Consider the following 20,691-nt stretch of genomic DNA (forward strand, 5'->3'; position numbering starts at 1 on the left):
TTAAAATTTTTGCAAAGCGTGATGAATTATTGTCACTGGTTTGTACATTGCCTCTTCTCTGGCATTGCACGCCATCTTAGTGCTGCTTCAGCCGTGATCATGGGAAAGAGGGCGCGCCGGGAGAGAAACTGAGGAAGGCTGCTGACATCATGAGCCTGCACCTGTCCCTCTGCTTCTCTACTGCAGGGCCCCAGCGGAGGTTGTGACCCCTGAAAGTCTTCACTGATAGACAAATGCTCACTCTCCCTTCAAGTCAACTTCCAAGTGATATTTATTACTGTTGGCCCTGAATTTAATTATTCCCAGGACTAATACAATAACCATGTAGCCATCAATTACACTGATGTTTTGGACAACATTTTTTGCTTTGACTTGAAGAGCTACATCCACAGAATGACTAATGAGCCGAGTGTTTTATGTCACCCTGCGTCTACTTGACAGTGAATGAAACAGCAGGTTGAAATATGTGTCATCTAACCAGTACCTTTTGATGTTATGTAAAAAGAAGGAAAAAAAAAGACTGTCTGTCAACTGAGGATTAAACCTGACAGCGGAATTGCTTGGCTTGCACCTTCAAGTGTGTCAGTCAGCCTGTCCACCTCGCTGACTGATGTAGTGATGGGCGATGAGATGGCAGTCTGCCTGAAGACCTGACCGTCTTACCAACATAAGTGGAACTCAATAGCTCAACCTCTACACACATCCAAGGCTGAACTAAGAGCAAGGATTCCTCAGGGGTGCAGCGCATGTGGGGTTTTGTGAAACTTGTTTGGAAGAGCAGGACTTCGGAAAGCATGCCAATGTTTCCTTGGATTAAAGAGCATTCTTGGTCTATGGCAGAGAGCGAAATCTGAGCAGAGGGAAAGCAGAGTGCTTCAAAACCAGACGGAAACGGATTTGATGGTGAAAAACTGAATTTGGACATCACATTTGTCAACATTAAAAACTTAACTTATGCAGCTTGATGTAATGAAAATCAAGTCATCGTGGTGCTTGATATCACACACTGTCTTGGGAACTGAGTACAGTACAGCAATCAGGCAGTTATTCCTCCCTCTAGTGACCCTGGCATGGCCAGCTACCAAAAAAATCAAGCATGCATCTCAGCTGCAGTTAGGTAATCCCTGGCAGAGTCATGCTATTGTCATAGAAAAATCTAAATTTCACACACATTATATGGAGTAATGGCAAACAGGGACCTGGGATTTTCTGGGAATATCTTGAGAGAGAAGAAGAGGGATTTCTTAAAGTGCTACAAAACCTTGGGCTGTTGAAACTGCTGTGAAATGTGCCCGCGGTGTTTTACTTTGTCATGTTTACAAATCTGACAGGATGTGCTCTTCTGTTCCATCTGAAGGGTGGCATTCACTGCGGCACGTGCAAAATTTCTTTCTCTGAAACTCTCCAGGCAGTGTGGCAATATCTGCAGATTTGACACTTTTACAGCTTCTCATGCTCAGCCTCTTGGCCCCCCATATAGTTTCTGATCTGATCTAATCCACGATCAAAGCGCGTCGTCACTGCAGGTCGATGCTGTCAGAAAAGTTTGGAGGACAAAACTAATTTAAAGCTGCAAACACAGCAAAACAAAACCGTTGGTGATACTATGGGAATGAAGATGGTGCCTCCTTTCTCCTGCCACACCCTTCTCATGCCAACGCTCCAGATGTCATGGGAACCGATAACAGCTGGGCCTGGTGCTGTCGGGCTGCGTGTGAAAAGCTGCTCCATCTGCAGAAACCCAATCCCTCTGTGAAACCAGCAAGGGATTAGATACTTTTGATAAGGTCCTCAAGACATTTCTATTACCGAAACAAATGTGTGGGACCGACAAACCTGCGACATGTTTACTCTCTATATTCATTTAAAAAATGATGCAACAGGGTGTTTGTATTGTTATGAGGAACATTTATGGGCCCTGTTGTAGGCTGTGACAGGAGTTATCTCTCTTTGAACAAAATCAATCTTCATGTATTCATTTTGCAATTCAAGTACTCCCGAGAAATCGACTGATAATTAGCTGTTTGTTTAAATGACTTAATGTAATTATCAAGGTCCAGTTGACCAAGTCCAGTTTGTAACAGTCTGCTCAGGGAATCATAGCTGTGGTTTTTCAGGGGTCATGGTGGTTTGCAGAAAAAAGGGGAGGAGAAATGTGCTGAAGAAACTGTACAGTTGCCAAGTCCAGGACACTTAAATTAGAGGGGTAGCAAAGCAAGGAGGCATGTTTGACTTTTAGGGAGAGCTGCAATTTTCAGACTTGTCCTTGTTCAGTTGGTATCTTGGTCCAGTCGATTAGTGACGTTTAAAGGCTCCACGCTGGTTTATCAAATGGGAATATTTTAAAGGGTTATGATAGATTCCTGCCTTGGCAGATTTTGCAACATACTAACATCACACCAAGCAGCGAATCTAACTCTCCAGTCAGTGGTGTGCACAAAGGTTCTCTCTCCAGGGCACAGGTGCCTTCCAGCCATGTCCACTGGCTCTGCAGCCAGCGATGCTGAGGACTATGACACGTGTTGCAGGAGGACTGGGAGCCCTTTGAAAAGAAGCAAGATCTCCTGCTTTCATCCCGGTCCGTACTCGGACGAGGAGCTGGAGGACGAAGGCGTGGACGGCAGGATCAAGCAGCAGCGCAGACCGCCCAGGGCGCACGGGAAGGAGGCGCGACAGTCGCAGAGGAACGCGGCCAACGCCAGGGAGAGGGCGCGCATGAGGGTGCTGAGCAAAGCTTTCTCCAGACTAAAAACCAGCCTGCCCTGGGTGCCGGCGGACACCAAGCTGTCCAAGCTGGACACGCTGAGACTCGCCTCCAGCTACATATCTCACCTGAGGCAGCTCCTGCAGGACGACCGGTTCGAAAACAGCTTTGCGCATCCAGTCAGTCTGGTACGAAGATCCAACTTTGTTTACTGACTTTGTTATCAGGCTTCAATGCAGCATTCACCTCCTAACATCTAAAAACTGCTGTAACTAATGGTGACTTTTGGTTGTCTGTCTTTCCTGATGAACCTGCTGTCTTCTGCTTTGACAGAGCTGGCCTTTTATGATGACAGGCCGATCAGAGGACCAAGACATCCCAACCACTGTAAGACTTTGTGGAGCCACAGCATGAGGACCAGCTCTTGTTCTTCCACTGAAACATAAACACCAGGAGGACCCTCCCTTCTCCTCTGTGGAAAGTGACCTTAGCATCTGTGGTCCTGTTTCCTGATGAAAGCCTTTGAACTCAAAACTGTATTTTGTTGTGTGCATGTTTGCTGAAATCAATATGACGGCTTGTTTACAATGAGTTTAACCACTTGTCTTCATTTATGTTTGATTTTTAAGTTTTACAAACGTCAGCACTTGTCGGGGCTGCTGTTAATGCTTGGAATGTGTATCATTAAACATTACAGTTGATCCCAATCTGTGAGACACACAATAACAGCCTTATCTCTGTGTACATGGGTATGTAGCTCTCTGTCTCTCTCTGTCCTACTTACACTTGAATATATCAGAGCATCACAAGGGCCACATGTACAGCAGGATGACTCCATTATAGTATTTATTGTATTTGTGGTATGTATCTGCATGTTTGCATTACAGATACAAGTTTGGTAAGATTGGTTGTCTTTTCCTCTCCTGGTGTTAAACTTAGACATGATTACCACTCTGTTAATTTAGTAGCATGTCACTGTGTGTTAACTTCATGCACTGTTGAAGTCACAGAGGTTGTCATGTGAGTTAAAATGTTCAGTAAACAGCTTCATGAGCCTTCGGAGAATGTGGCCTGTGACTGCAGCACTCACATTACTGTCATTTGTGCATGTAATCCTACAAAGGTTTCAGGGTTCAGGTCGCTAATTTATCTTTTTAGCTACGTTTTACTTTTCATTGCTGAAAATTTAAGTGTGATATTAATATGTCTGATATTGTGCAGACGTTGTTGTATATTTGCCATAAAACAAACAAGAACACAACCACTGTATCCAACACAGAGACCATGACAATTTTGTAAGTGTATTTATAAAATACATAAAGCAGATGAAATACAAAAATGTTTAATAGTTTGGGAGAAAAAAAACCCATCATCCTCAATTACAGTTGTACCACTTCATCACACTGCCTATATGCCAGTAAAAAGAAAAAGAAAAATAAAGAAAGAAAGAAATCCATCACAAAAAAAAAAAAAGCTCAGATGTCCCAGTGGAGGTTGAGACCATTCCCCTTATCAACTGTACTTGAACAGTCACACACTCATTTGCACATTTGCTCATAGCTGACAGTGAGAGAAGAGACAGTGATCTCTTGATCTAGGACTCCTTTTATTCAGATAAACCCCCAGAATGATGTGAGTACAGATGGATGGAAAGCCAGGCCTGTGCAGTCTGATGGGATAGACAAGTAAAGTGCTTTAGATGGAGAAAGAGACAAAGGCAAGAGTTTTCATCAGGTTCATGTTGAGTTGCAGCTGTTGGCGTGTTGGTGAGTTTCCCAGAACTCTGAAGTTTTCTCCTGGGACAAACCAGCCACTCTGCTGGACCCGGACAGCTAATGAGCTGCCGTCTCGCACTCAGTCTACTTCCTTTCTCATGTCATCCACTTCAAATGCGGCACCCAGAGAGAACTAGTCAAAAATCTCCAATGAGCATCTTGACTGCACTGAAAATAAGGTGCCATTAATCAAAAAATGACATGTTAATAACATGATGGTGTCTGGAGCTGGATTTCCAACTGTGAGCTGATGTCACAGGCAGTTTGAATTTCACAAATAAAACAACAAGCAGTTTGTGCCAGTGCTGGCTTAGAGCAGCACAGACATCGGTGCTCAGGGTGATAAAGTGTGGCCGTGGCAAGTTTCCTTTCAGCGTATGCAGCTGGTAATGTTACACGAGTGGCATCTTGTGGTGAAGGATGTCAACACAGAGCCGCAAACTTCCTTTATCGCTGACCAACAACACCTAAAGCAGCCTGTCATACTATACGAACCAATCAGCGTCATTATTCACGGCATCTGACAGGGAGTTAGACCAATAAAACACAAAGTAGCTGCACTGAAATAATTGTAATGATAATTTTTATTAATATACACATTGAAATGACTGTAAAATGTCACTAAGTCACATTTTAACTATTGGAAAAGCACAAGTTCAAATGATAAAATGGTATTTTTATCCTCTAATCTTCAATTTTCTTCTTTTTTTTTCAGATTATTGTACCACATGTTTTGAACGGTTGCTGTGAAAAGTTCCACATGCAGATTCTGTTTTTGAATTGTTTGAGAGCTCATGTCCAGCAGAGGTCACCATATCTTCACGATGGTCTGCATGGTCCCAACGACGACAGAGACACTTTCTGCCTTTCTGGCACTGCAAAGAGTGTTTGGGAACCCTCAGGATTTAATGACCATGAGTAAATTACTTCCGATTTTTTTTATTTAACAAATACAGCTATACAAAATAATTGTAATACATTTATATATCTGTGTGTTTTCTACATGAAAAAAATTGAAATCTTAAATTCTCATTACTCTGTTTCCCCCTTGTTTTCGAAGACTTTAAATTAATTCAGTCTGGACACATTGCTTTGATATAAAATTGCGTGGTCAGCCCTCAAACCTCAGCAAAATCCAATTGTAGCACTGAGGTACTTTTTTAATTTGTGGAAGAATTTCCATGCACAGGAAGGAACTATAGGTCCAAAGCCAACATCAGGGGTTCAGGAAGGCCGCCTCCATAGCTGCCCAGAAATCATGAACTTCAGGCCTTACAAATTGTAAGAATCAAACTTGGACACTTTGAACGTTCCAAATCTACTTTCAGCATGTTTGTTATTAAAATCCAGTCACTTAATACCACTAATGAGAAAAGGGACATGCAAATCCCAAACTGTTCCAATCATGTCCAATATTTACATTTCCTCACGAGAAGATTAGTTCATCTCCTGTGTCCAGCTTTTGTTTAGAAAAAACATTCTTTCCAGTGATAAAGATGTCCACCCTTGACCCTGGAGCTGACAAAATTTAAGGATAGAGTTGATTGTATCAACAAAACGGCTGTAATTATATTAGTACATTAGGAGATGTGCAACATGTTGTTTATTGATAACTAGTTCTAATCAGATGTGGTGGAGCATCTTCAAGAACCTGCACTTGATCTTGCTTTAAGGAAACCTGCAACAGAGCCCCAGAGCCCAACAGAGCCCACATATTTGTATATATGTGAACATTTTTTATATTTAAAAAAATGGGGGGTTTTGCACTTTTTTTTTATTCCAAGCAGCATATGTAGAATCTGAAAATGTCACATTCTCTTTGGAGTTTAAACAATAAGAGAAACCTGGAATAGTGTCTCATTACATTTTTGATGCTGTATGATTTATGGAGCATTTGTGCGCTCTGGAGTCTAAGTGTGAACGAGAGGCAGACGGACGCAGAGAGACGCAGATCTGTCTTGTGTGCAAGACTTCCTGTTGCTCTGTGGAGATGACACACTCTTCTGTTAGATAGGTGATTGGGTTACAGTGCGGGACTGGCAGCCTCCTCTCTGGAGGGAATGGAGGCTCTTTGTGGCAGGATGAACTGGACACCCTGAAAGGGAAGGTCGAGCCAAACAGAGACAGGGAGAGAAGAAGACGGGAGGGAAGATGCATAAATTGGAGTGGAAAGGTAATGAGGGCGCATCTAGGCAGTAAGGGATGACAAAAACAGCATCCACCCGAGACCCCTGGCCTTCTCTTTGCTCCATCTCCCATTGTCTCCCCAGCAGGACAGTGGGTGAATATTGGCTCTGTGCTGCTGGGTGGTGTCCTGGTTCCACTGCTGCTGCCAGTGGTAGCCCAGGAGAAACAGATATTGGTGTTTGCTCTCAGGGCATGTGGCGCTGTTTACAAGGACTGGGCGGTGCCCCCTGGCCTATTATCTTGTTCTCGCCTTTCTGTCGCTATTCTATTTCATTTATTTCTCAGAGGTTCAGAATGTGTAAAGTCCACATCCTGTTATGCTCCGCCTGCAAAGACATATTTCATATATGCACACAAATATAAAAATCATGTCATTTTTGCTGTAACAACTGATTTTATTTATTTCTTCAAGAGACAAAACTATAAGCAGCCGAGAAAAAATAAACTGGATGTCAATATAAATTTTTGTTGGAAATGATCACAATAATTTTAATAACATCAATAATATTATATGACATTTTTAAATTGACATATTTAGAAAAGGAATACCAGTAAAATCAGTTGAAATATCAACACCAATTAATGCAATTGGACACTGGCTTTTATGTGGCACCTTAATGGGGTCAGAAGAATTTGTTTTTAGAGGAGGTTTTAAACTAAAAAAACATCTTCACTCGGCTGAATAGTCTTCACACAGTCTGAGCTGGTTTCACTGCTGTCCTAGTCCCCCTCCGGTGGCACATTCTCGCCAAGTTCATCTTCTGACATTACAAAGACGGCCACAACCTGACAATAGAGATAATATTTTCCCTTTACAATGGCTCCCAGTCTCTGCTTTGGGCAAAGGTTCATTCACCGTGTGTAGCCTGGGTTTTCCCATCCCTGTCAGACAGCGGCCCAGCCCAGTGGAGAAATGAGTCCCCAGGTTGCTTAAAGGCCCAACCTGTCAGCGGTCCAGAGGGATTAGCTATTCACAGCTCCATATTGTTCTCCAGGCCACAATAGGCTGCATGGGGCCCAGCCCTTTGTCATCAACTCTGTTGTGAACCTCTGCTGGGGCAACAAAAGTGTAACACACCTGCAACTATGGACTAAATCTTTTTTTTTTTTTTATCCTTTTTTCTTTTCGCTTGTCCTCTTCTCTTTCTTTTCTGACACATTGCCCATGGCAATGTTGGCCACATCAAAAATGGTCCTGGAGGCAAAAAAGAAGTTTTCTGGCCCACACCATGATGATTTGGCTGTTGGAGACATTTATTTAGAACAATTCAGGCCACCTTTATTTTTTGAAAGTTGAAAAGGAATGGTTTAGGAGAAATCCATCACTTCTATCAAACTAATTACACACATCCAATGTTTTTACAAGCCCAAATAAATGCCAGGAAGGATAACTTTTCCAGGCATCAGTCTTATTTTGACAGCCTCAAGCGTAACCTTTAACCTCATGGAGAAAATACTCTCTCAGGTCTCTCTGATCGCCACATCCAAGCAACTAAACCCCGAATCCAACTGTTTGTATAAGAGGCTTGAACTTTGCATGACCACATCAGAAATCAAAGTGATTTCATGCTTATCATGTAGAACGTGATGTTCTAAAACATTTCAGTGGAAGGGAGAAATTTATTGAGATGTGGTCTCTTTTCTTGCTTGTTTCTTCTGATGACGGTATGCTCTGCACAGGTGCAGCAACAAATGCGGGTCCTTTGAATGTTGAGAAGAGGCGAACAAATAACTGAATTTTGTGTGTTAATATTATCCTCACTTGGAATGACTTAAGTTATGCTACTTAGGTTGTGTTTTTGCCCAGTATTTGCTAATTTTTGTGGCTTCTTCTCCCCACCTGGAATATTTCACTGATTATATGTTTTTCCTAAGCTTTGTTTGGGGGTCGAACTTAGCATCATTAATGGTTAACGGATAACAGTCAGCTTTATGATCCTCGAGGGCCGAACTGTGTTACAGTCGGCAGCACAACACACAACAAACATAGTAAACAAATGTAAAATGTAAATGTTTTATTTAATTTGTTTCAATGGGTTAGGGTTAGGGTTAGGGTTAGGAAAAAAAAAAAAAATTACGAATTACAATTTATTAATTCATTTTTCTGTTTGTATGGATGATTACTTATAGAGGAATAGTAGGACATCATAATTCCATAAACTATAGAACAGGTCTGTCCTTGGACTGATTCTTCATCATATACTGTACATGAATAGAGAAATCAAATATAAGCCTTTTAACCACACCTAAGGACTAACACATGTTATCCACCCAATTTACCTGACTTCCACCAAACCAGAAAATCCCTTTAGGGTAATTGGTAGAGACATCACTGCTTTAGGATTAGTTTTATGGTGCATCCAATTCCAAATTGCTGAAGTGGGGATTGTGATTATGGCCCATGATAGTCTCTTTGGGCTAACCTCAGGGTCACCGTCATACACCAAGACACAGCTGACACTCGGCCAGTTAACACTGTTTGATGGATCACCTGTGCGTGTAAGCGTGCAAGTGAGCAGGTTTGTGTGTGTGATCTGTGTGTGTGTGTGTGTCACCCTGGCGAGCCTCTATGGCCGGATGGTGTATCAGATGGCACGTTAATTACTCAGCCTTCAAAAGGGGGCTGTCCTGGGTAGAAGTGAGTGGAGGGCTGATGGCTGTATGTTGGTCAGAGAGGCTGCCCGTGGGGAAAAAGACATGGAGATATGGAGCACATGTGGAGTGAACACGCTAACATGCAAAGGCACACACAGGTGAGTAATCAGATAGTCACAAACAGAGAAAGATTGCTGTTTTTCACAGTTTGTGACTATCTGATATAGTCTATCTGCTGAAAATGTGACACATCTGGGGCACAGTTAGACTCGTCACTTAACGTGAAGCTGATATTTCTTCCATGTTGCAGAATAAAGAAATTCTGAAGCTTTTGGTGGAGTGAACCAATCAACCAAATCCTGGCCACTGTGGAGCAGCAGAAATAAGCCATAAACTTTATATGTTGACTTTGTTAATGTACAGTTTCCTATTTAAACAGGCTAGAAGCAGCATTAGCATTTCATTCAGCAGTTCAACATTCATTCTCCTTTTCGCTCTGTTTTGGTTTCCACACCAACTCCTCTGGGAAATATCTGGCATAAAGCTTTCTTAAAAGCTTAACTACAAATGACACTTGTCACATTAGATCGTTGTTATTATAGATTTATCAATTACAGCAGCTCTAGCTTTACTGTGTCTATGTGTGTGGAGGCATGTGTTTGTCTGAGTGTGTGTGTGTTTGTACATGTGTGGTGGCTGTTCCTCTGTAGCTGACAGACAGGAGGACAGTCAAGATGGACAACGGCCTTTGACCCCACCTGACCTTCACCATCCCCCCTGCTTCTCTGTCTGCTGCCCTAATCACCCACCCACACACACACACACACACACACAACACGTAGAGTTCCCAAAGCCCTCTCTTCTCTTCTGTCCGTCAGATCAAAGCTTGCCATGGGGTTGAGAGGGACCTGACCCGTGGGAGAGGCAGCTCACCCTGCTGTTTGGCTACTCGGTGGTGTGGAAAGAGACAAACAGGCAGCTCCAAGGACGTCCAGCAAGCCCCACAGAGGCTGATGGAGTCCTAAAGCCATAGAGGTTTCTCAAGGCCATGCATGACAGAGGAGCTCATTTGGTCTGTCATCAGAGAAAGACACAGTCAAACACACACTCGAACAGGCACAGTCACTGTGTTTCTCTCACTGTCTCTTCCTTCCTCTCTGCATCAGTGAGACACACACTCTCTCTCCTCCTCTATTGCTACATCACAGATACACACACTCAGTCAGTGCCGCTGTCTTCCTCTTTTGGTGTCACATGATTTCAATGCAGACATTTTTCATCCATCATCCTGCTCCCACTGTCTGTGCCTTTGACACAGATTAATTTGTGTTATATAATGGAGACACAACTAATATCAAAGAAAACTGCTGTGCAATTATTTATACATTGTGATGGAGTGGAAGAACATTGTGGGACATGAAACTAAACGTAGTCTATTAACACAGTCTGAATAATGTTTTAGTTTGCCCGAAATTGATTAACCAGTTAATATACTGAATAAACTGTACAAATGTTTGAATTCTGTATTTTCTGTATTTATTTATTTAGAGTACAGTAATAAATCATAATCAATCAAAAAGCAAATGATCTGTAATAAAACAAACTCAGGTAGTCAATGGTTAGAAAAAGCATTTTCTTTCTCCCCACATTATTTATCTTATATCTTTCTATGGTAACGTCCTCGTTCTTATTCTCATAACGTCGTTCTTGCACTGTGAGTATTGCAGCAGCCTGCTGCCGGAGCTTGTGGCATTGATTAATCTGTGCGATAATGAGGACACACCATGCAAACCCTGGTGGGTGTGTAATCACCATAATCATTTAATAATTATGTTGTATTCATAAGGAGCTGATGTTTAATGATCTGTTTACTCACTTTATCTCTCTTGATTAGATCTAATCACTCCTCCATATTACAAGATTGTTTTTCTTATTGTTAATAATTACTTGTAGCTCTAGATAATTTGTTATTAGTTCTTTCCACTATACTGACGTGTAGGTATTGCACTGGCTCATTTGCATGTATATTGCAAAAAAAAAAAAAAAAAAAAAAAAAAAAAACAAAGAAAGAAAGAAAACTAAACAATATCTAATATCAACAATCACGGGCTTGTGTTACAGTCTCTCTAAGCTGAGGACCATAAAATACTCTTTTTGCAACATGAAATTTCCTTTGAAATCCCAGAGACACCTGATGCTTGTTTGAGCTACTTCATGCGTCTCATACTTGCCTCCTCCACGTTTTTATTAAGCACTGTGCAATTTCAGAGCCCATGTGCTCCCTCTGCCTCTTGTGTGCAACAAAAAGACATACTGCGGTTACACTCGTTGACTTCCCCACACTTCTGTCTCTCCTCTTTCGTTTACAAGGTGACAAAGCTTGCTGCAGTGTCTCAGTGCAGCTGGCATCCCCAGTAAACGGGGGGCTCCCATGTGATCTATCTGCTTGGCGCTCATGTTATCTCCAGTGAGGGCATTTAAAGCTCTATGTCTTTTCCACATGGCCCAGGCTAGTTTAATTACCCTGCCCTGCCTCAGCTGTGACTGCGAACGCCCACCACTCTGCTTTGCGATGTGGGAACCAGGACGGAGGTGGACACGGCCTACAGCAAAGCTGCATAGTACTAATATGATGAAATGAGTATATATAGTGTGCTATAGTATAATATGTTGATATTTATTAAGTGTTGTATGTGAAAAGAAATACAGAATAAAGGATGGGTGGATTTTATTGAGTTTTATTTCATTCTATGCTAATTGAAACAAGCAACAAAGTGTTGCTTCACTGATACACACAATGCCATGGAGTAGGTCTGAAGTGGTATAGATATATTCTTTTTTTTGTAATTGTTGTCTCCAAATCTTTTTTAGACTCTACTATACATTGATTTTGCTTTACAAACATATACAAACATAACTGCAAATTGATACAAATTGATATAGAAGCATATAAGTATATTTTCTTTCCTGCTCTCCATAGATTGTAGTTTTCCAATACGCCTGTTGTCATTTTATTTACATTACATTTAAATTATTTGTTGCTGTAGTAACACATGAATGAAATCATCAAAAGTTGTTCCTAGCATTTTGTAAGGAAAAAGTTTTTATTCTTTCTTTACTCTGTTTCTTTCAAATACTGTGCTTGATTGTTTTATTTGCTAAAAATAGGATTTCTGTTTCTGATTTACCATCCACATACCTGTAAGAGCAAGAGGACAAATTAAAAACAATAAAGGTTTTCTAACAAGAACCACCCAGTGCTGTGTTCATATGATACTGCAGGCTTTTTTCTGCCTGTCTCAGGCCCACTCTCGCAGTATCGCAGTATGAGAAGGTGAAACACTCTGATAGGATCAGCCAGAATGACCTTTTCATTCCTCACCTCTCTCTCCTCAACTTCCCTCCCCATACCCATGTCACCCCGACCTCCCCCCACCCACCATTCCCTCCTGGCACCGTTGGCGCTGGGTGGCACCCAAGAGCCACTCAGCTGGTGGGTAGGGTTACATCAGTCAGAGCCTTCGGTCACATGCTTTAACAATTTCCTCTGTCCTCTGTGAAATTATGCAAATATTTTAGTCTAGTTTTCTTGAGTCTGGAACACCAATTAAGGGTGTCTGTTTGGTTTTCAGCAGACAGCTGTTGCAGACAGGCAGGCATAGCACTGGAGGTGAAAGGCTCAAACCAAGTAGGCCCGGAGCACAGATGGAAGACATGCAGGTACACAGGAGACTGCAGCACACATAGGGAGGCGCTACTGATGAGGTGAGATTGTGACATAAAAAGGAGGAAATTCTCAGATAATGAGGCTGAAAAAAGTGAAAAAAAAGAAGTGAGAAAGATGGAAGAGCAATACTGACGAGGGAAAAAAATCCAACAACGAAAGAAGACACGGAAAAGGAAAAGTGAGTTGCATTGTAAGGAAAATGAGAGCAAAAAAAATTATTTTCCAAAGCTAGCATAAGAATAATAGACCTTTGACTTGGTGGGAGATTTTTTGTTTTGTTTTGTTTTTTGTTTTTTTTGGAAACCCCCTGTGGGTGGCTTTCAACACAATGACAGAATGGAAGCTTATCAATTTGCCTTCATAATGTTCCAGCATTGCTCCTCCAGCAACAGGTAAGGTCGTATCTGCTGTTACTGCCATGTAAAACCACAGACAATAGTATGAGGTAAAAAAATGAGTATGGGCCTGTCCTGCATTTCTAATCAGTCCTGCTCCAGTGCTCTGCCTTGCTGTTTTTGAATTCTGCCTTGGTCTTTTACCTTTTTCCATTTTCACAAAGACCAACTATTGGTCAGGTACAGCACAGAAAAACTTGATCTGAGGTCTAAAAGGCTATTGAGTCCACTGTACCTCTCTGGGAGTCCATCTTTACTTTAAAGACCCACTGGCTCCAGAGTTTCCCCATCATGCTGAAGGACTTGATCCGGGGGATTGTGCTGTCTGGATAAGAGTTCACTGTGCTGTATAAGGGGAATGGATTGAGGTCACGGCACTAAAGTATCTCCTTCAGTTCAAAGGTGGGCATGAACATGAGTCTGGAAGAAAGATTCATCTTGGTCAGGAAAAAACTTCTTGAAAATCGGGCATGTAATCGCACTATGGAGCGTGACCCACCATATCGTTATTAAATGGTATCGTTAAAGGGCATAGTAGAGAGAGGTCAAATTTGATGTAGGCAGCCTCATTGGGACATTTGAGACGAGTCCTTTACTGGTGCTGGTGATAGATCTTGGGTTAGCTTTGATGAGCTTATCCATCACTATAAATAATACTATAGAGCTTAATGGCATTTCAGGGGAAAATATTTTATGTAATTTATGCTAACTTGTAAAGCTAAATTATTGCAAAGCAAGGTACCAAATCTTTTGTTTGTCTAGATTAGCCTTTCTTGATATTACAATAGCCCTTTTGGAGCTAATTGTGGACTTTCCTTACGCTTGCCACAAACGTAGCTACAGCAAACAACTCCGCAGATCCGTTTGCAACACTTGTGTGGCGTAAGGATAAGACGGTGTAAAAAAAGGACAACATAACTTTTATGATATCATAGATGGGTTTGTAATTTGTGCTTTTGAAATTCAGAGTTGGCTGCTCCTTGAAGGCAGGTGGTCTGGTTCTGTCTGATGGTTAAAGGCCTAACTAGCTGCCAATGGTAGCTTCATATTTCCCATGAAGACACTTCTCCTTTCTTCTGGCACTCAGCGAACAGGAGAGCAAACTTATAGCAAACTTGCTATAAGAAGGGTGATTTTTTTTATGTTCCTCAAAATGGTGTGTAACTTTGCCAGTTACCAGGTTTTTTATATTCTTTCATTTATGACCTTATCATCTATTTTGTATGTCTGTTTCCTCATATCATACGTTGCCTCTCACTTCCACCACCCCATTTCTAAACTCTACGCTCCGTCGTATCTCTCAGAGGTCTTAGCATGGCCAAGCCTTTCTGCTCCAGGTGGTCTGCAGCCAGCCACCTGTGTTGTCTTTGTGGCGCTGTCATCTGTCTCCAGGCAGGCTTTGTGGGGTTGCCAGTGTGAAGACAGGCCTGGTGAGCACCGATGATAGAGATAGTGCTCTCTGCTGCTGCTCACCCCCGACTTTCACAGGACTCCAGTGTTGCCAGACACAAGAAACAATGTTTACACCCCCCATCCAGTCAAAGACAAATCCTGGGAAAAAGTTTCACAGGTCTCCATGCCTGGTTTTCTGTGTCAAGTAACAAATATAAAACCTGAATTTATTTGTCTGTGATTTTGACCTATATGTGTGTGTAAGTGCATCAGTCGCTCCTGTGTCTGCTCTGCCTGTGCTGCAGCAGAGGAATAAGTTTAATGCTGAAAAGAGGAAGTGAAGTGCGTGTTTCTTGGTGTAAATCTACATAATTATAGGCTGGTAAGAAAACGCCGACCTCTTCTGGAAATAGTGTAAAGTGTAAATCCTGGCTGACAAACTAAGGTCCAATTCTGCCATTTAATGCCGTTAATAAATGATTTCAGTTTTGGAGAAAACAACTATATAATTGTTGACAAACAGATTTCTTGAAACATTAACAGAAATCCGCACAACTGGATCGACCCGCATGCTCTGAACAAACCACTTTCATCTAATAACATACAGGGACTACAATACACAGCTCTCACAGTAAAGTGTTAATCAGCAGGTAACACTGGAGATACTTCTCAGCACCAAACTAATGCTATTTGTAAATCTCCACATGAGGAAAACATCCTGGAGCTATGGCACCTACCAACCTGAGAAAAGAGCTCATAATTAATCAATAATTTGAACAACGCTGTTGCCCCACAAAAAGAAGGGTTCCTCCCACCATCCAAAGACAAAGATTAAACCACATTTATGACAAACAATTACTTATACAAAAGGAGAAAACCCTATATGCTCCTGTAGCATCATTACACACAGTAAACTCTTTGTTCTGCATTTGTCCCTCCAGCTGAAATATTTAGGGCATCCATAAACTTTTAATGTGGCATCAAATACACTCATAAAAGATATGAAAACAGCCAAACACACCACTGATGGAAAGTATCTCAAAGGAAAAAGATGTGATTTGAAGGAAATATTCGATAAATAAATAATATAAATTGATGACTGCCTGGGGGTCAGAGTTTAGGCACTTCTTTATTTACCATTACACCACTGGATATGCTCAACATCCCAAGGCACCCTCCTCTGCACTCCCTCCATTACATATTCAGACTTTTATTTACTCGTCATCCTGGGGGGAGAGTGTTGATGAATGGCGGCGCTGCGCCCTGGGACTCTCCTGTTTAAGGAGCGCCGAGGCGATTTATGAGCGCTCCCTCGCAGGCTTCACTGTGATTAATCGACACCGTCCTCCACGGCCACAGCCAGGGCAGGGGCGGCCGGCCCTCCACTGTTTGGATAGGGAGATAACATCAAAGCGGCCTGCTGCTTGTGTTAAGAAAATACTGCATTCTGGGTCAGCGCAAATGAATCCAGGAGGAGCTTGAAACTGTTTTTAATGGCATTCCCATCGATATATTATCACTCTGCAGCATTTCAGTGTAGAGGTCACGCATGACATTTGCAAATGTCTTTGTTCCCGCAACCCCAGAGCTTCCTCCAGGCTACGGCTGACTTTGATGATTTAGCTGTTTATGTTGGAGTACATTTATGAATGGAGGAGAACGCTGGCTGGGCGTATTGTCAGGGAGAGTTAACATTAATAACTGTTGCAGCTCTAAAAGATATTAATTGCCTTCCATTACTTGGGCATTCATTAGCATTTCCCTGACCTAAACTCAGCGAGGCCGAGGCTTTAAACTTAAGCTTCTTGCTTGAAGTGATGTTTCAAATAATCCCATCTGTCAAAGTTCATACAAATTTGTCGCTAATGAGGAGTTAAAGGTGTTAGCCTCTGAGATATTTACCTGCCCTGGTGTTCTCCTCCACACCTGCACCACTGATGGGCCTGATGCTTGAGGGCTCACAATGCTGCTCTTTTGATCTCAAAATGATCAGCTCACCACAAGGCCCCAAATCCCTCTTGTCATGTCAGATTTTCAGTTTGAAAAAAAAAAAAAAAGAAAATGAAAAAGTCTGTCCCCAGGAGACAACCACACTCTAAGTGCTTCACAACTTAATATTCTTATGTTATTTTTTCTCTTAAAATAGCAAAATCAGAACTGAACGCAGCGAACATAATTGGTATACTGTGGTCTGGGCCAGTCTATTTGCACATGCAGCAAAGTAAAACAGTCCAGGCCAAAGCTCCTTTTTTCCTATCTCATTTACACATCAAAATCGTTTCTCTCCTTTCCCATTGTGAGAAACACCGTACTCCTCAAGCCAACAGGGAATCGTTGGGTGAATTTCCGCTCTTTATTTTCTACTTCCAACTGCTTCCCGTCGTTCCTAAAAGGATGCCAATTTAGCTGAATTCAGGCTGAGTTGAAAGGCGCACTGTTACTTGTCTGCTGGGGTAGAACCTCTGCGGTGGCTGCCCTTTCCCATGCCTCGACTACAGGACCTCGACCACAGGCAGACAGAGGGGACACCTGTTCCCTCAGAGAGGTTGGCCAGCATCTGAAATCTTAGCGTCGGCCCTGCCTATTGAGAGCATGCAGCACGATAAGGCCCCCAGGGCTGTGATAGGGCGGAGGAAACTTGAGGAGAGAGCAGGAAAGGAGATGCCTATAGCCTAATGAATCTGGTGCAATTTGCCAAAACACAGTGACTCCCTCCACAAGATGATTACCCACACTTGCAATAGAAAAGCCATTGTCTGATACCAGTCTCCACTTATCTGTGTATTCTTTATCGTAATGCAGAGATATAATGCTCCATCTGTGCTGTAGTAGAGAAATACATTTATTGCTGAACTGAGTGTTTTTTAGTGTAAATCCGCACAATTATGGACTGTTAGGAAAACGCCAGTGTTCTGAAAATAACTTTGACTCAAAAACAATAAATTGTTGCCAAAGAAACCCCTTCACACGTGCTTGGCTCCACTCAGCCATTATTCATATCCTAAAGAAATAAAAGAGCAGCAGAGAAGTTGATTTGAGACTCAAGATGTGGAGCATGCCTCATTGAAAATGATAACTTTTTAAATATGTGGTTAAAACAGTGGAAGAGTGAAAGATGAACCGAGCGCTGCCACTGCCTGACTATATTGTTCTGACTTTAGCTCCTGAGAGGCTTCTTTCCAGAAAAAGCATGAACATTTCTCCTATTCTGGCCAAATATTGTCAAGAAGACGGGTCACAAAGGGCAAACACAGTGCAGTTAGAGTTTGTCCAAGAGGATCCCACATCAACCCCTCGATGAGCCTCATAGCGTTGCCCTCCTTATACCATATATCAGCCTTCCCCCAGGTGATTTCCCCGGCGAGTCACCTTACTCATACCACCACCTTTGATGTTCAGAAGATCCTGGAGCACAATTTGTAATTACTGTGGGACCAAGCCATAGTGCAGCAATAGTGCAGCTATATGCAGGCCCCCATGGGCTGTGATCTATAAGATTGTTTTAATCCCAAGTCTTTATAGTTCCCTCCTCACTTCCGTTGTGGTAACATCTTGCAAGTGCACCCTTGCTGATATGGTTGAGTTGCATATGTTAAAACATAAAAATGTCATGCACCTCAGCACTCAACTATGCTGACGATGGACAGGATGGCCACGGAGGGGCCATTACTGAGGCCTAGGTCAATGTCTTTGTGCTGCCTTCAGAAGCCACAGGGAAATAACCAGCAGCTCTTGTGGAGGGAGTGAACTGTCCGTGAGGAGCCCAGATGCACACTCCTGAAAATCTTCAAAAGATTTCCTTCTCTGACTTTGACTATCAAACACATGTGCCAAAAGAAGGCTTTATATGATGGTCATAACTCTGAAGAAGGAAGACAGTGTGAAAGTGTGATTTACAAAACTGCCGAGTCAAATCTTAAGCAATAGGTATAAGACAGTGGTGATATTAAAAGACGATGGTTTGTTGTTTTCTGTGCTGCTGTCTCTGCAGTGATGGCTTCTTTGAGCACAGACAGTTAAATTGAGTAGTGAAAAAAAAAAAATAAATCACATTAAACTTGACTTTTTCTCAAGCTGTGGCTGTTATTTGGTTTAAAATGAATAACTCCACATGCAGCACACAAGATAAAACCTCGGGATTAGTAAACAGGCTTAAAAATGAAACTCATCCATGATTTCATTTGATGCATTTTATTCATGAGCATGGTTTTAGCTGGACCAGTTGTTCAGTGTGGTTTCTGAAAAGCATGATCAGATGTGAAAAGCCAGTTTGTGTTATTTAAAGTCTTGGTTGACATCTTAATGTGGTTCCCTTATTTATATCCACAGCTATCTTCTGACTCAGGTCTGAAGAAAAGAAAATCCCTTTTGTAGAAGCAATAGAAGAGGGCATGCTATTGGGGACAGTCCGTTAAGCTGTCTTCACCTTTCCGCCTGACCTGCACTTGCTTGAGATGTTTTCTAGCTGAGGCATCCTTCCTGCCTGAGAAGCAGAAGGGTGATTTATGGCCCCAACGTGTTGAGAGGGAAGTGCAAGGGCATCGGCGGAGAATTATCGATCCTGGAAATCAGCAGTGAGGAAGAAGCATTGGAGAGAACATGCAGAGCGGTATGAGAAGGTAAGCAAGAGCCAGAGGCAGTCAGTGAGACAGAAGATTGATACAAAAAGGGAGGACTATATACTGTGTGCAGCAGAGGCCATTAGCCTCTTCCCCTTTGCAGTAGAGTCCAGGCAATGATGGGTGCTCTCCTGTAGAAGGAGGAGGAGAAGGGGAGTAGAGGAGGGGCTCTAATAGGATAACTCCCCCATTAACCCAGGGGAGCTGCCTTTCAAAGATGCTATCAATCCAAGCACACGTCTCCATCATGCCTGGCACACTGTCGCGACTGCAATACACAAACCCCAGAAAAAGCACCATATTCTATCAGTCAAGTGGTTGTGTGTCTATCATCCAATCACATTATATGTAAGCCAGATCCTTTAGACAGGACGCATTATGGTGGAATAAAATGTGCTTTATTTTCAATCTTGTACATTGTACAAAGAGGGAAAGTATTGGAGGTGGTAATCGCCTGCAGACCTTCTGGGTTTACATCATTCTAATATTCACAAAATGTTTACAGTACAAACATCTGCACAGAGCTGCTGAGCACTTAAGAAATTGTGCCTCTAACAAGCAAAACGTACACTTGTTTTCTTAAAGTAAACATCATTTCCATGGTGAGTGTATTATTTAAAAAGTACCTGACAGTGCTCATAAAACATCATGTAATGCCATTCTAGCCCCAAATTCAAAATATGATGTAATCAGTGTCTAATTTAGTGTGTTTACTCTTTGCTCACATCCAGTGCGGCTGCTTTTTTCCAGAAGTTTAAATGAAAAAAAAAAAAAAAAAAAAATAGAGGAGATACTGTGATTAAAGAAAAAAAAAGAACTTTGCGAAAGAGAATGACTGAAATTCTTGAAATCCATTTTATCACATATATTGGGATATTATTCATATAATGAGGACGTACAACTTTTTATATAGCATATATTTTACATACAGCTTACGCAGACAAGCTTTTGCTTCTTCAAAGTAGACCGACTTTGATTGAATAACCCTCTCACTCAATTGTTTATTGGAAATGTATGAAGAACGAGTGTCTCTGGACACCTTGAGTGGATAACCATATGCTGTCACAGTAGACCAGACGCGCCTCATATTGAGAGCTCTGTTGACCTGGGAATTGTGTGGGAGGTGGAGAGCGGGGGTGGAGGGGCACAGGGGACTTGTGAGACTTTCGAGAGGTACAAATCAAGGATTTAACTACGCCAGCCTTCTCTCCTATACCCAAAACGTACAGGCAAGTGTTCGATTGTGCTTGTGATTGTGCGTTCTGCTCTTCTGCTCATGAATGACTGTTTCAGCACA

The 20,691-nt window shown here is 42.1% G+C and overlaps 1 protein-coding gene across 1 annotated transcript; it reads left to right on the forward strand.

Annotated features, from left to right (window-relative positions):
- The first annotated feature begins 2,347 nt into the window (after positions 1–2,347).
- msc (musculin (activated B-cell factor-1)) lies at positions 2,348–4,022 on the forward strand. The gene is made up of 2 exons (XM_029529397.1): positions 2,348–2,892; positions 3,038–4,022. Exons 1-2 carry the CDS (start codon positions 2,353–2,355, stop codon positions 3,116–3,118), a joined length of 621 nt encoding a protein of 206 aa, XP_029385257.1. The 5' UTR covers positions 2,348–2,352; the 3' UTR covers positions 3,119–4,022.
- Positions 4,023–20,691: the final 16,669 nt, after the last annotated feature.

Source organism: Echeneis naucrates, chromosome 20 (genome assembly GCF_900963305.1).
Source record: "Echeneis naucrates chromosome 20, fEcheNa1.1, whole genome shotgun sequence".
In the NCBI taxonomy this organism is placed as follows: Eukaryota; Metazoa; Chordata; class Actinopteri; order Carangiformes; family Echeneidae; genus Echeneis; species Echeneis naucrates.